At 42.5% G+C, this 13,905-nt stretch overlaps 1 protein-coding gene across 1 annotated transcript; it reads left to right on the forward strand.

Annotated features, from left to right (window-relative positions):
- The first annotated feature begins 2,237 nt into the window (after positions 1-2,237).
- Positions 2,238-4,163, forward strand: LOC128278920 (YTH domain-containing protein 1). Its single transcript, XM_053017644.1, has one exon. It carries the CDS (start codon positions 2,238-2,240, stop codon positions 4,161-4,163), a length of 1,926 nt encoding a protein of 641 aa, XP_052873604.1.
- Positions 4,164-13,905: the final 9,742 nt, after the last annotated feature.

Raw genomic sequence — 13,905 nt, forward strand, 5'->3', positions numbered from 1 at the left:
ACAAAGCACACTATCTCAAAACAAAATGTGTATCATCGATTAAAAAAAGTAGTCCTTGAAATATCTACAAATTCGTTCGCATTAAACATTGCGCATTGGTTAATCAATCATTGTTCTCAAAAAGAGTCACCTGTAGACGATGTAGTTAGCTTGTGAAAAAAAGATAACTCTTGTTGAGTGGAATAAAAACACAAACGAGTACGTATTGTAAATTGAATTATCGCTTTAGATTACAGTGATTGGATGGGCCACGGCAGGTGGATGGTGAGCTTATAGACGTGTTAATTCAATGGCAAACGTGTGGCAGGCCAAGTGTGTTCCCTCGAAGCGTCGGATAGTAGCCCGTTTCGTCATCGTTACTATCATCATAACCGCAACCTGTAAAGAAGAAATCGCCATGAGCAATGATGCTGAAATCTTTTCCCGTCGTGTTGTTGTTCAAGAAATGGATCAACCGCTAAGTACTGATCTTCTGGTGCTTCTCTGCTTCCTTGCGACGTTATTGCTGGTGGGATTCGTGTTCCGATTGTTATTACAAGTGTGGCAATCGCGGTCGTTGGCAGCTCTTCAGTCGAGTTGGACCTCTAGTGACAATTTGTGACTGTACCCCTTACAACTATGCAATCCGGGTCAATATCGTGTGGTATTTGGAGCATCGTAATATTTCGTCAGTTGTACAACATATGGTACTTATTAAATATATTTTTAAGTTTTATGGATTTGGTTGTTGTGGCGTTCATAAAAAAACCAATATTAAAGTTTGTTCAAACTGTAGAAGCTTTTTTAGTAAAAAGTAAGGTTAATAAAACACTGAAGACTGATTGATTGATTGATTTAGTTACCATAAGCTTGGGATGAAGACTAAAGCGATTTATTGAGGCCGTTCCAGACGCGGAGACAAATCGTAGCGATATTCCGTTGCGTCTGGACGGGCCTTTAGCCATTTATATATTTTTAAAATACGTCTGCGTTCTTATCGCTCTATGTGCAACAGTACGCAGCTGTTTCAAACTTGCTTGACAGTGCAGTGCCAGTAACTTTCTTGACAATGTTTGGTTCGACGAAAAACTAACTCGTTCGTTTTGAATATCCACATCTTGGACAGTTTTGTAAATATACTCCACAAAGGCTTTTATATGGAGAGGTTCTTCTCTCGATCAAGCTGACACAGCTTAAGAACAACACAGAATAGGAATTATTACTAATTTTTACTCTGTCTCTGTCGTTCGTTTGATCGTTTCATTTAGATTGACATTTCACATCGATTGACATTCGTCGATTGCTGTGGGACGAAGTTGGTGGTGAGAACACACAGCATCGACAGCTCACAGCCGCAAGCCGTGTCGTTCGCAGAGTGGAAGAACAATTGCAGCAAAACATACATAACGAAACGAGCCAGAGATTCGCTTTAAGATCAGAGTGGCAACAAAACGTGCGAGCGTTTCTTATTCCAAGCGAGGTGCAGCAGCCAAAAGTGGCAAAAGATTGGGCGGAGAAGTGACGCACTTTGCATTCCGCTTCGCATTGCCGTTTCCCTTGTTTTATGTTTTTCTTCTTCCTTCCCCCCCCGTTGCTTCTGCCGGTCAACCAGAACTCGGACCATCTTCCGGACTTGGAGAGGTAACTTACATTTTATGCACTTGGTCGCATCTTTCCGTCGGTCTTTTCAATTGGTCGGACATGTTCAGCGCAGATGTGCACGGCCCGTAACTTGCTTGAGGGTGTATAAGTGTGTGCATTGTGTGCCGTAAGCAAGTGCACCGCAAAGGAACGCTTGAACGTTGCTTGCGGATTAACTAACCCACCGCACTATCGCTAGCATCGTTAAATAAGATAAGCAAGCTGTGAACACCAATAACCAGTAAATAACCAGACAGCATCGAGCATATTTGGTCTTGCCATTTGCGACTAAACTGTTTTGCATTCTTTTTTCTTTCATCCTCCCGTCGGGCAACGACCAAAAGAGCAGGAGTGAAAAACGACGCGCGTGTGTGTGTGACGCGCGTGTCCACGGGCGTTTTTGGCTGGCCGTAAAGAATCAACTTCAACGGAGCTGCAATAACAGAGAAAAGAGACAAAGGATCGCATCCAGGCCACCGGAGTGCCGGCCAGACAGAGAGAGAGACAGTTGAAAGCGCTCGGAGTAACGGACGCGCGCGCCCTCTATTCTCATCGATCGTCAGTGTTTTCTTCGAGAGTGAGTGAAAGAGAGATCGAGGCTCTTTCTGTGAGGCAAGATGGCCGATTTGGACGCAGTGAATCTCGGGCTGGATGAAACAGAACGGGACATCGCGGAGGCGTTGGAAAACTCGTACGATACCCGTTCGGAGGCATCGGAACATCCGAGCATTAGTTCTGTCAGTTCCGCCGAATCCGAATCGGACAGCGATGCGAACGATGCGAAAACGGAGCAGACCAGCAATCCAGCTGCACCTGTCGTAACGCCGAAAGCAGTCGAACCGAGGACCGTCAGAAAGGGGAAGCTAAAGAAGGGTAACAAGAAATCGCAACCCGAGACACCCGGTAATGGCGCTAGTACCACGAAAACAGCTACTACCGTTGGAACGACCGTTGGCAAAAAAAGAGCAGCCGCAGAGGAAGAGGATGCTGCTGAAGGAGAGGAGGAACTGGATGAAAATGATGAAGATACCGGCGAGGACGACGGGAAGGCCAACAATGTTGACGAAGAGGTAGACAATGAAGAAGACGATCCGGAAGTTGGATCGGACTCGGATTCGGACGAATCACACGACGAAAACAGGATGTGCCGAAATAAGCGTGTAAAGAAAACAAAGAAAACGACGGCCCCGTTGGCCGCAGTGAAGACAGCAGAGAGTAAAAAAAAAGGTGCCAAAGTCACCAACAACAACAAAGCCGTGCGCCAACAGGCCCCTCCCGCTAAGAAGAAGAAAACATCCGCCGAGAAGGATGTCGCCAAGCCGATAACAACTGAAGTGATACTAGAGAAAAACAAGAAAAAACAAGGAAAAGGTATCACGAAGGAGCAACGGAACAAGGCAACGATCGAATCGGATCGGATGAAGGGAAAAGACGATAAAGTACTGTCCGGTGCTGCTGGTAAAGCTGATGCTGACCCCGCCGGAAACGGATCGACCGATGTTCCGACTAACGATAGTGCCGTTGCCACCACCACCACTACCAACAACAACAACAACAATACGACTGCGAGTAGCACCAGCAGCAGCGACGACAACAGTAGCAGTGCTGACAGTAGCAGCGAAGGTGAAGGTGACGATAAAAAGGAAAACGAAGACGTTGAAGAAGAAGAAGAAGAAGAAGAGGAGGAAGAAGAAGAGGAAGACGAAGACAAGTCGCGCAGTCGCACGTCGGAAGCAAGCGGAACGAAGCGAAGCCGTGCAAAAGGCGCGGCGGCGAGCAATAACACCGGCGCAACCGGCGCGGCGACGGGTAAAAACTCCGTCAAATCTTACGACTACGTGACAAAGATCAACTACCTGTTCCGTGAGACACGCTTCTTTTTGATCAAGTCGAACAACCACGACAATGTGGCCCTATCCAAGGCACGGGGCGTGTGGTCGACGCTTCCGCCGAACGAAGCGAACCTGAACCAGGCGTTTCACGAAAGTCGCAACGTAATTCTGCTGTTCTCCGTCAAGGAGAGTGGCAAGTTTGCCGGTTTCGCACGGATGGCGGCCGAAGCCCGCCGTGATTTACCGGCCGTCGACTGGGTGTTACCACCCGGCATGTCCTCCAAAGCGCTGGGCGGGGTCATCAAAATCGATTGGGTGTGCAAACGGGACCTACCGTTTACGAGCACGACGCACCTGTACAATGCCTGGAACGACGACAAACCCGTAAAAATCGGGCGCGATGGACAGGAAATTGAACCGAAGGTGGCCGAGGAGTTGTGTCGTTTGTTTCCGGAGGACACGGGCATCGAGATGACGCCGATTCTAAAAAAATCGAAAGAAGCATCCAAACTGATGAAGGAGAAAGCGGCCTCCAAATCGTTCCGGCGACCGCCAAACTTTTCCCGTCCCACTTCCACGGGCTCGTTGCGGGCTCGCACTATCGGTGGTGGTGTAGGTGGGGCAGGAGGGGGCGGCATTGGCCCGATGCGTCGCGGTGGAAGGCGCATGTACCCTGGCATAAAGGGTAGCAACGGAGGCAGTGGTGGCTAACGAAACAGTGTTCGGTCGAGTGTTTGTGGGAAGTGTTTACAGTTCGCAGCACACTTTGAGTGCTTGGCTATCGGAACCGTGGTCTTCATCGTGCGTGTGTGTGTGTGTGTGTGTGTGCTAGCAGCAAAATGTGCGTTTTGCTGCAAGCCGGGTTCTGCGCGAAAACGCAACGAGCCCGGGGGATGCGGTTGTATTCATTGATCTCAGAGTCGAGAATTTGTGGTGGTGATGAAGAGCACGTAACGCGAGGGAATGGCACGAGCATTTCGGAAGAAAGCCGGTTTGAGTGTGGTGGAAATATTTTGCAAAAGCGAGTATATATGGTGACCTTTTTTTATGAACTTTCCTGTACAAGAACGACAGAAGTATGGGAAGTAGAAGTACCGGGGAACGTGGCTTCAGCATGTATGCTTCGTTTTCACCTTCACCAATTCACCAAGCGAAAGCAGTAAATGCGATCTAGTTCTCTTCGATAATTGATAAAAAAGAACTTTCTGTTCGTTATGTTCCGAAAACGAAACGAATAAAGCAAAAACAGATGGAAAGGAAATGCAAGTGTGTTTTGCAAAAACAAAGCAACAAACGAAATTTAGACGATCCCCTCAGCATCAATATATGGACTAAAGGCATTTGCCAATGCCAAGCGGAATGCAAAATGTCATGTTTAGCAGCAGCAAAGCACTAGCAGCCATAGTTGAATCACACGCGCAGTAGGCCTGGACAACAATTAGCAAATTGGTAGCCCGCCGCGCTCCTCCGTATATCGCTACCGCGAAAATAGTTGTAGGATATAGTTACATTTAAAAAGTACTTTTTACAGTGCTCTCGATTACTGATGGTTTCAGTAAAGCGCAATTAGACACTGGACTGGATTGTGATAGTTTTACGGTGAAGGCGCGCCAGACAGGAAATTGGCATTGGCGTTGGCTGTACAAAAACCGAGCAGCAACGCGAAAAAAAGAAGAAAGTGTTGCGAATGCTGGTTCGGCATGGCACGGCGCGTGCCGACTCTTTTTCTGTGGTGTGCGCAAGGAGTGCTATTTTTTAAGTGTGTGTGTGTGTACTACGTGTAATTTTTAGGGTTTGAATAGCGAACTTTTTAGTTGGCACTTGAGAGCGCCAAAAAGTGCGCCAGAGCAAACGAAATGATGACAGGCATACGGATGGAAACGGAAAGTAGGGAAACAACTGCCGTGCGCAAACAAAAAGGGATCACATAGTGAAATGTTTGCGAATGCGTCGAGTTTAGGAATCTGTTAGGCACATTTGTAAGAATATCGTCGCTGAGCTGACTAAACATGTCTAAAGCCTCCAACTCCATCATGTAAACGTGAATGAAATCGCAAGATGAACCACATTTACCAAACCACAGCAACAAATGCGTAAGAAAATGCGTGCTCTGCTGCGTATGAAATGTGTGTGCGTTTATGCCTAAGAAAAATAAGAACACTTATGTTGCACCCGTCTACTGTGATCAGTTAGCCGGCAACAACAACTACACCCTATGATACACCGAATAAATGTATTCAATAAAGTTTGAAAAATTATATTACCGCAACGTAACCGAAACCCCGCCAAACATGAACTTTTATGCCGTTGTCACACACCGGTGCATCGCAATACCATTGCCAAAACAGTGTCACCACCACCGATACCACAACGATCGCGAGATCCATGCGCATCGCCCAAGAGATCCTTCTTTCCGTTTCAAACTGGGTCAAATGTGTGTTGTTCGTGTGAATATGTGTCGGGCGCGCGGAAGAGAATAACCGCCGCTGGCCTTCAAAGTGTTACTACTCCTACCAGCGAGCGGAAGTATGTGGACAGTATTATTAGATTATGTACCTGAGTGTGAGATTAGAAGAAAAGGTACACGGGGTGCGGCCTCTCGTTCTGCTCGGAAATCTACCATCTGATTTGCTCCAGGATGACAAAAGAGAACTTTTCCTTTTTGCTGCAATATAACAAAAGGGCACTACGATCGTCTTTGCTTCATATTATTGATGTGATGGAAACACATATTTTACGGAATTAATGATGCTCTGCTAGCCGACCGCTGCGGAAAGTGTTGAGAGAAAAGCACACAGTGTAGTATCTAAATAGAACTAGTGTAACCTCTTTTCAAAGTGAAAATTAAATCAAAAACCGTATAGAAAGGACTTCATACTTCGCATCCGCGTGAAGCGCGTTTCCGCCTTTCCACCGCCTTTTGTTCGACGGACTAACTTGTCACAATTGTGGCAGTGTGAATGTACGACGATCGGTTGTATGCAACACCTTCCGCCCCTCTGTGCACCATTCACATGTGTAATTGAGCGCGCGCGTCCGTTCACCCGAAGGAGCAGCCGGATGCGGACGAGATTTCTTCTGCCTCCAAATCGAGCCAATGAATCCAGCCATGGTGCAGATCCAAGTGCAGATGATGGTTATGAAAGGAAAATACCTTTATCCTTGCATGAACTAGATCTGCTTCAAGGGTAATAAGCGTTTGCTGAAGGAGGAGACATTTCAGCAAACCAGTGTTCCGAGCAACATTCGTTCTGACTGTGATCTTCGAGATCTCTACCAATAAAGAAATGTGAAGAAGATAGAAGAGGGAAGAGACAGAAAGAGAGAGAGAGAGAGAAAGAGAGAAATAGAGAAAGAGAGAGATACTGAGACAGAAATAAAAACAAAAATAGAAAGTAACGGTGACAGAAATATGTGTAAAGATAGAAAACGAGAGAGAATTTTAAGACTTCACTAGTTCGTTATAAATTAAATTATGTTTGTAGGTAGATAGATTAACGATAGATTCTGTGAATCTGCAAAAAGAGAGGACTTTGAACTATTTTACTCATCGACTACTGACATCACTTTCTATGAAAGTGTGGGATGCCAGTCAGTGTGTAGCTATTTTGTGTACTGCAACCAAACGGAACGTGTTCTTTTTTACACGACACGACACGTGAAGTAAGGCACGACAAGTGAAATAGATATTTGAAGAATAGGTAGCCATTAGAAAAAAGAGTAAAGCGTTGATAAAACGCATTGAATCTAAAGTCAGCATGATTTGTTTGTTTGTAAGATTGGTCTCATTCTGGATGATTGTTCATCTGGACTGGATGGATGGATGATGGATCATCTCCTGTGAGAGTATTCCTGTTAAAAGCCTTTAGACGTGTTATTTTGGATGTGATGTACTTTAAATATGCATATTTTTCTTACTCGATTTCAAGTTGTGAAAATATGCACGTATTTTTCCACCATTCAATTCATTCGAGTTTCGTTGTCCTCATATATCGCGATGGCGAATTTAAAATAATTAACAAGGTTTAGTCACTACATATCAACGACCAAGTTCCTTATTGCAAATTATCATATCAACCGTGCGTATCGTGCAGTATTATCTGTGAAAAAGTCGGCGCACAGCCTACCAAGAATTCATCCCCTTTTGCTTACGTGCTAATGCCGTGCTAGTAGATTAGTATTGTAACCAGATGCAACAATTATCCATCAAGGAAGTTGCTGCAATATAGGAGTATATTTATGTGTATACAATTTTGTAAATTTTGTAAATCTTTATTTTGTTTTGTTTTTATGGTCAATAGTCAATGGTCTATTGGCACCATTTGGAATAAGAATGAATGAATACAGTGAAATAAGGTAGAATGTTCCAACTACGAAACCTTAACAAGCATGGTGAGCGTATTGAAGGAAGATTCTACCCACTGCCCTAGAATTTGGATTAGAGGGAGCACCAAACGAAAAAGATGCGTTTTAATAGGAATGCACGCTCAATGGGTTGCATTTTTAATTTGCGGTTTAGTAATGTCTTTCACAAGACTCAATATATCTGAAGATTTTATTTCAATAGCTCCTTTTTATTGGGCTTCAATATTGGACATGTTATATCATTAAACTGAATTGACTACTCAAAAACCCGGCGACTAATTGCGGATCTGTTATTGATTTGTGGACTCTTTCTAAAAGACTTTACGTACTTTTAGTGTACGTTCGATATTCTAAGGAATGCTTGCATAGTTACTTCATGAAAACTGACACCGTACCGGCACTGCGATCGACGTACCATGAGGGTGTACTTATGAGGTGTAACATAAATGCAGTAGTCGCTCTGTCGAACTCTTGACAATAACACCTGACAATGGTTTCTTACCGAAAGAGATTTTTTTTGGGTATTTTGTGCCAAGTTTGTACGATTTGAAGTTTAAAATCTTACAAATGGAATTTGGGACACTGTTTTATCGCAAGCGCAAGCCTATAAGTAAAAAGAAATGTTGAAGAAAAATGAGTTTGGACACTATAAAAAGCGAAAGAAAATACTTGAAGATGTGAGCACACAGGTAAGATACAAATACATAAATATGTGGATATTGCGATGAATTAAAATAATAAACGATAAAAAAGCATACTTCATACAATTATTTTGATCCCAGTTCTACTTTCAACAGTGCAACAATTTGAATTCGAATGAATGCGAATATTTGAGTTAATCATGCAGTGTTAAAAAACTCAAATAGTTAACAATCGGTAGGTACCATTACGGATAAATAAAAGATATAATACAATAACAAAAAGCCTTTAAAATCGATTTATTGCTTGCAATCTACGAAATAATAAGCTTTATGCACAGTCGGACTTCACTATAATGAATAGTGAATATAGTGAGTGTTAATATTAGGTATTCTAAAAAGAAATCCATTATTTTCACGATAGATGCCTTTAGTGATCGAGATATCGTGAAGCATCGATCGTATAGTTTCAAGTTTAGGTCTCACTTTTAATTTTGTTTTGTTTCAAATCCACTTCCGGCCAAGAAAGAGGTCCTTTCGTGAAATGTTTCGCCAAATAATCTGCAATATTTAAAGATAACCGGTAAAAGTGGAACCGAAATCAAAAACATTCGAAAATCTCGAGCTTTAAAGTGTTGTACATTTGCTTATATTTGTCACTAGCTAGTATGCTAACTTTTCTAACGCATGCAAGATCCTTTCCTTTCTTCTATTTTTAGATCACTTAACTTCGTAATTGCCCTCGCTCTCTCTGCTCGTTAACGCGTTTAAATTTAATCAAATTAAGGACCGCTGTCAAATTGTGCGTTTGTGCGTAATAAAAGAAAGGGCAGAGAGAAACAAACTGCCTTTCGTAGAACATATGGAGCAATTCCTTGGCCCAGAAAAGCCAAAAGCCAAACGATTGGCGGTTGAGCCGTTAAGCAAAAACCGTTACAGTTCAAAATGTATAACTGTCAGAATAAACTGACTAAAACTAAATAACTGTCAGAATAAACTGACAGTTGTTTGACTTCGAATTTAGAAATTCGAATTCGAATTTTTCGAAAGAGCCGGGGAACGCGAAGCGCAAAAAAAAAGGAAAAAAATTGTGATTGGTAGAGGTGTGTGTTCGTAGTTCGTCCGGAAAAGTGTAGTTTCTTGAATGAAGATGTTAAATCAGTAATTACAAACGATCTCTGGCGCAGAATGAGCAAAGCGGTAATTTGGGTTTTCGGTTAAATGCAATGAAAGTTGTGCCAATGCAAATGCCAATATAAATGCAATGAAAGGTTTACAATGAAGTGTTGCCGCCCTGTTTGTGAAAGTCACTTTTTTGTAGCCCGTGAAGGGTGTTTCAGGACAGTGGAACAGTTTCAGAGTTTTATGGAACTTGTTAGCTAATTTTTGGTACAACGTTGTGTTTAATGTTAGTGCGGGTCCAAATAGATCGGGGTGAAAAACGGTGTCTTTTTCGAAAGGAGTGTCTCGTTGACAATTTTTTATGATCTCCCTACTTTCTCTCCCTTCGGTCAAGCTTGCAGAGCGGCGAATCGTTTTTCAGAGCGTACTGAACAAGCGAGTCCTTGCTGGTAAAGCTACTGCGGTTCTCGATTCTCACGATTTGGCATGGTTACCAGTTATGCTCAGAGCCTCGAGGCATGTTTTTTCTTTTGCGCAAGAAAAGCGTTTTCCCATAAATCGTGACCATTCAGCTATTGCGTGTGAACGTGTGTAAGTGCGGCAGCTTGAAGCAACGTGCGCGTATGGGTGAGCTTTTGTTTACACCGTCGAGATATGTGGTTGTGTGAGATGCCGTTTGACAACACTGTACAGCTGTGTGCGTAGCACGACGATCAGTTTGTTAAATTGGCCGTAACTCCTGAATTCTAGGATTCATCGTGCCATCGGAAAAGCATCATAAAAAAAATTACGTCCACACCTTTGCTGCCTTTTGCCAGATCCTTACCATCGCTACGAAAAACCATTCGTGTCATTTGTAATTGTTGGTGTGGTTCTCCTTTTGAGCATTCCTGTCTCGCAGTTTCGAACGAAAAAATCAATATTTTTGTTTTTACCCTTACGTAGTGCATCGTTCAAGTGTCGAAAAATAGCATATATAATATGTGATCACTTAAGGTAAAACAAGTTATGATAATAATGCTGTGAATACTGTTGAAGAAGTTTCAACAATCTTCAGTTTGTCAAGTTCAGTTCATGTTTATGTGCTTCAACAATCCAATGTAGTTCAATCGTTTATGTATTCGATGTATTTATACATTGTTCTTCATTGAAAGTTGATTCCTTTGGCGAACAAGTGATAAATTAAAGAAACGGAATCACACCTCATTACGGGGCTCTTTTGACAGCTACAGTACCTATGCGAAGAAGCAGAGCGCGAAGTGACATGAAATAATCAAAGTGAACCGGATTACAATCCAGAAAAAATATCAACTCCTAGGCTTGACATTTGTACATTCCAATTGAGGACGCTATCCGGCGAACAAATTCCCTACGGTAATTGTACTTTCATTAGACAACCTATAGAAATCCTTGGTGTTACTGTAGATGCTAGTATTAACATGGAATCATGACTTGAATTCAGAGGAACTTATTTTTTTAAATTTTATTCGCATAGCTTCTTGAAGATAATTGAAAGGGCGGAACTTTTCCTCACATTCTCATGGAGTTGTTCAAAGACCGTCGCTGTGTCCAGCTTTTTGACATTGGCCCTCAGTCTTCTCACACACCAACGCATGATGTTGCGAGAAAGAGAGGATCGCCCAACATAGGCATAGACATAAAACATGGCAGCATACTTATACTTTTGTAACGGCAGTTATGATTGTTGTGATGCTGAAAGGAGACGATACTACCCCCTCTCTCTTCGAAGTGCCGTCCGGTAAAGTGATACTGAAGGACCAGTACGAGGAACCTGAGGACTATCGGACCTTTTCGCTTTGGATGCCGGAATTTCATTTTGGCGCATGCGGAAATCCAACGAAGCGTTATTCTCCATCTTGTGTTTTGAGTGTCCACCTTGGATGCCTTGGATGCGTTGGTGGGGCAAACAGTTGTTCTCAGCACTAAAATATTATACCAAAGATTGTACTTCACGATTCGAAACCGGGTGGTTAGAAATCAAAGCTCCAATGGCTTATTCCAACTATTCCAATGCCTCGTAGGCTTTTTCCAGTCCTTTCGTAGGCTTTTTCGAGAAACGACCAAAGAGAGAACCGAGAGAGAGAGGCTTGAACCAAGTAAAAACACACTACCCACAAATGAGAAATGCTAGTACCTCCGAGTGCTGATTCTTGCCGGTATACAACTGTATTCTAGATAATATGTAAAGCAGTTGCGATCGGTGTGTGCCATCAAGGGTGAGTCTGAATTTGCGTTCAAAACTAAGCAACCGCTGCTTACTGTGTATCTTTCGTATCCCTTTTCTGATGTCTCTTGAGAAGACTTGTTTATAAGTCCACGACAAATGAATGCCTAGTTCCCAGACTACAGGTATATCCGCTGAGAGACTGAGGGGTTGAGGCTCGGGGAGACCTTTTTAAACCGCACAGTGCAACGTGACCATTGAATCACGACGTTTATACTGTTGACTAATAAAAGCAAAGCGAGGATTACGATTAGAATAATGCACGACATTGTAAGTTTGCAGTCGTGTTGGGTATAATTTTACAGTTTTAAACTAAAAGGGTGTCAGGACATTTTCTTCTTGACTGGTCTATTTCGACTATAACATTTAATCGCCCCACACATTAAATCGCCTGTCAAAACCACTACCCTTGCGCCATTATGTACTTCAACAAGGCTTAACCTAGAAAATCACATTTTGGATGTGATTGAATTTGTGCAAACATATTTCCTTTCTGGAGAAACTTTATGTATTGTTCCACTCCATAGGTTTGGGAAGTCTTATGAATTCAAGATTAAAAACAGCCCATTAATGAACCATTGTGGTTCGTTCTTAGGTCATCCACCTTTGCTTTACCGGTTGTCATCCGATAGACTCAACGGTTTAGAGTATTTTAATCTGTAACCGTGCAGATTGGAAAACGAGAGCCACAAACGTGAACTAGAATAATGCACATTGTAATGAGAATCTGGTCCAAAGGAACGTTTTTCCATTACCATCAGTTTTAAGAGTTTGCCGAATTACTTTCTTATGCAAGTTTTTGTTTCAAACATTAAAAATCGGAGTTGGAACCAAAACATTCCGCTATCCGATTTATGTTGGTGCTTCGATTGTTTTGCCTCCTATTTCATGTCTTTCGCGACAAGCTTGTTAGTGTTATTTTGCCTCTCGCTTTAAGTTATTTGCCTTTTTTCCCAGATTGAGCAGTCCAGTTCAAATTCCAAGATGGTGCCGGTTACGGGGGTAGGTGTTGATGGTGCACTTTCATTAACAAAAAGAAGTCACTCGAAACGAGAGAAAGTGTTTCCATCGGATCTCAATACGATGTTGTGATGTGTTTGCAAACTATGCGTCGAATAAACAAGAATAATACTGTTGAACTTGCATTACTGCCAATATGACCAGCACTGAATTGAAATTCTTCTGGCGGCGATTGTTTCTATTTTGATTGGCCAATGAAAATTTTCAATATAATATTTCTAGTGTTTTGTAGTATGCGCGTCACATACAAAGCGACGCTATCCATCATGTTTTTATTGGTCGATTTTTTGGTTTATTGGTCGGTCGATGTGAACATTTGTTGCATAGCACAATAATAGTAGTATTTGCCTAAATTCGATGCTCAAAAACCATTTCGACAATATTTAATATAGCCAGCCAACCACACACAAAATGGTTCTATTTCCACACGTCGATCAGCCCCTCACTCGTGGCATCGTCACGTCGGACTTAAGCCCGCAGCACCGAAATATGTAGGCCGTTACAGATTTCGTTTTTTAATAAATGAAAGTTGGTCGTTTACAAGCTGCTCTGGCATATTAGCATATTGGAAAACATCCAAATGAACGTCAAATTTCTTATTTATCATAACTGGAGCTTCGGGAACTCGGGAGCTGAGGAGATTTGATTTTTGAAGACACTGGCCGATGCGGCAAAGTATTTTTTATAATCTTAAAAGAACGGACTGGGCCATATTTATATAATTTTGTTGTAGTACGCAATTTGATTAGACAGCTTCGATATCTCTCCCTATTGTTTTTATCGAGTGTGGAAGTCTCTTGTAGTGATACTACTGGTACTTGTTGGGCCAATTTTTTAAGGCTGGTAGATGGTACTTGCATTTTCTTAGATTTTTTCTTCTCTCCCCTCAAAATGATATTAATTAACCACTGTTATTTATTAACGCAAACAGCTGGTCATTCTTTTCCGGAGATTCATGGATCAGTTGTATATAGACACGAGCTAGGCCTTCTTCCGCTGAGTGGCTCATTTTTGGTCCGAGATTTATCTTTGCAAGTGGCAGTAGTGGCTAGTGTTAAGCTAG

Source organism: Anopheles cruzii, chromosome 2, assembly GCF_943734635.1.
Source record: "Anopheles cruzii chromosome 2, idAnoCruzAS_RS32_06, whole genome shotgun sequence".
Lineage (NCBI taxonomy): Eukaryota > Metazoa > Arthropoda > Insecta > Diptera > Culicidae > Anopheles > Anopheles cruzii.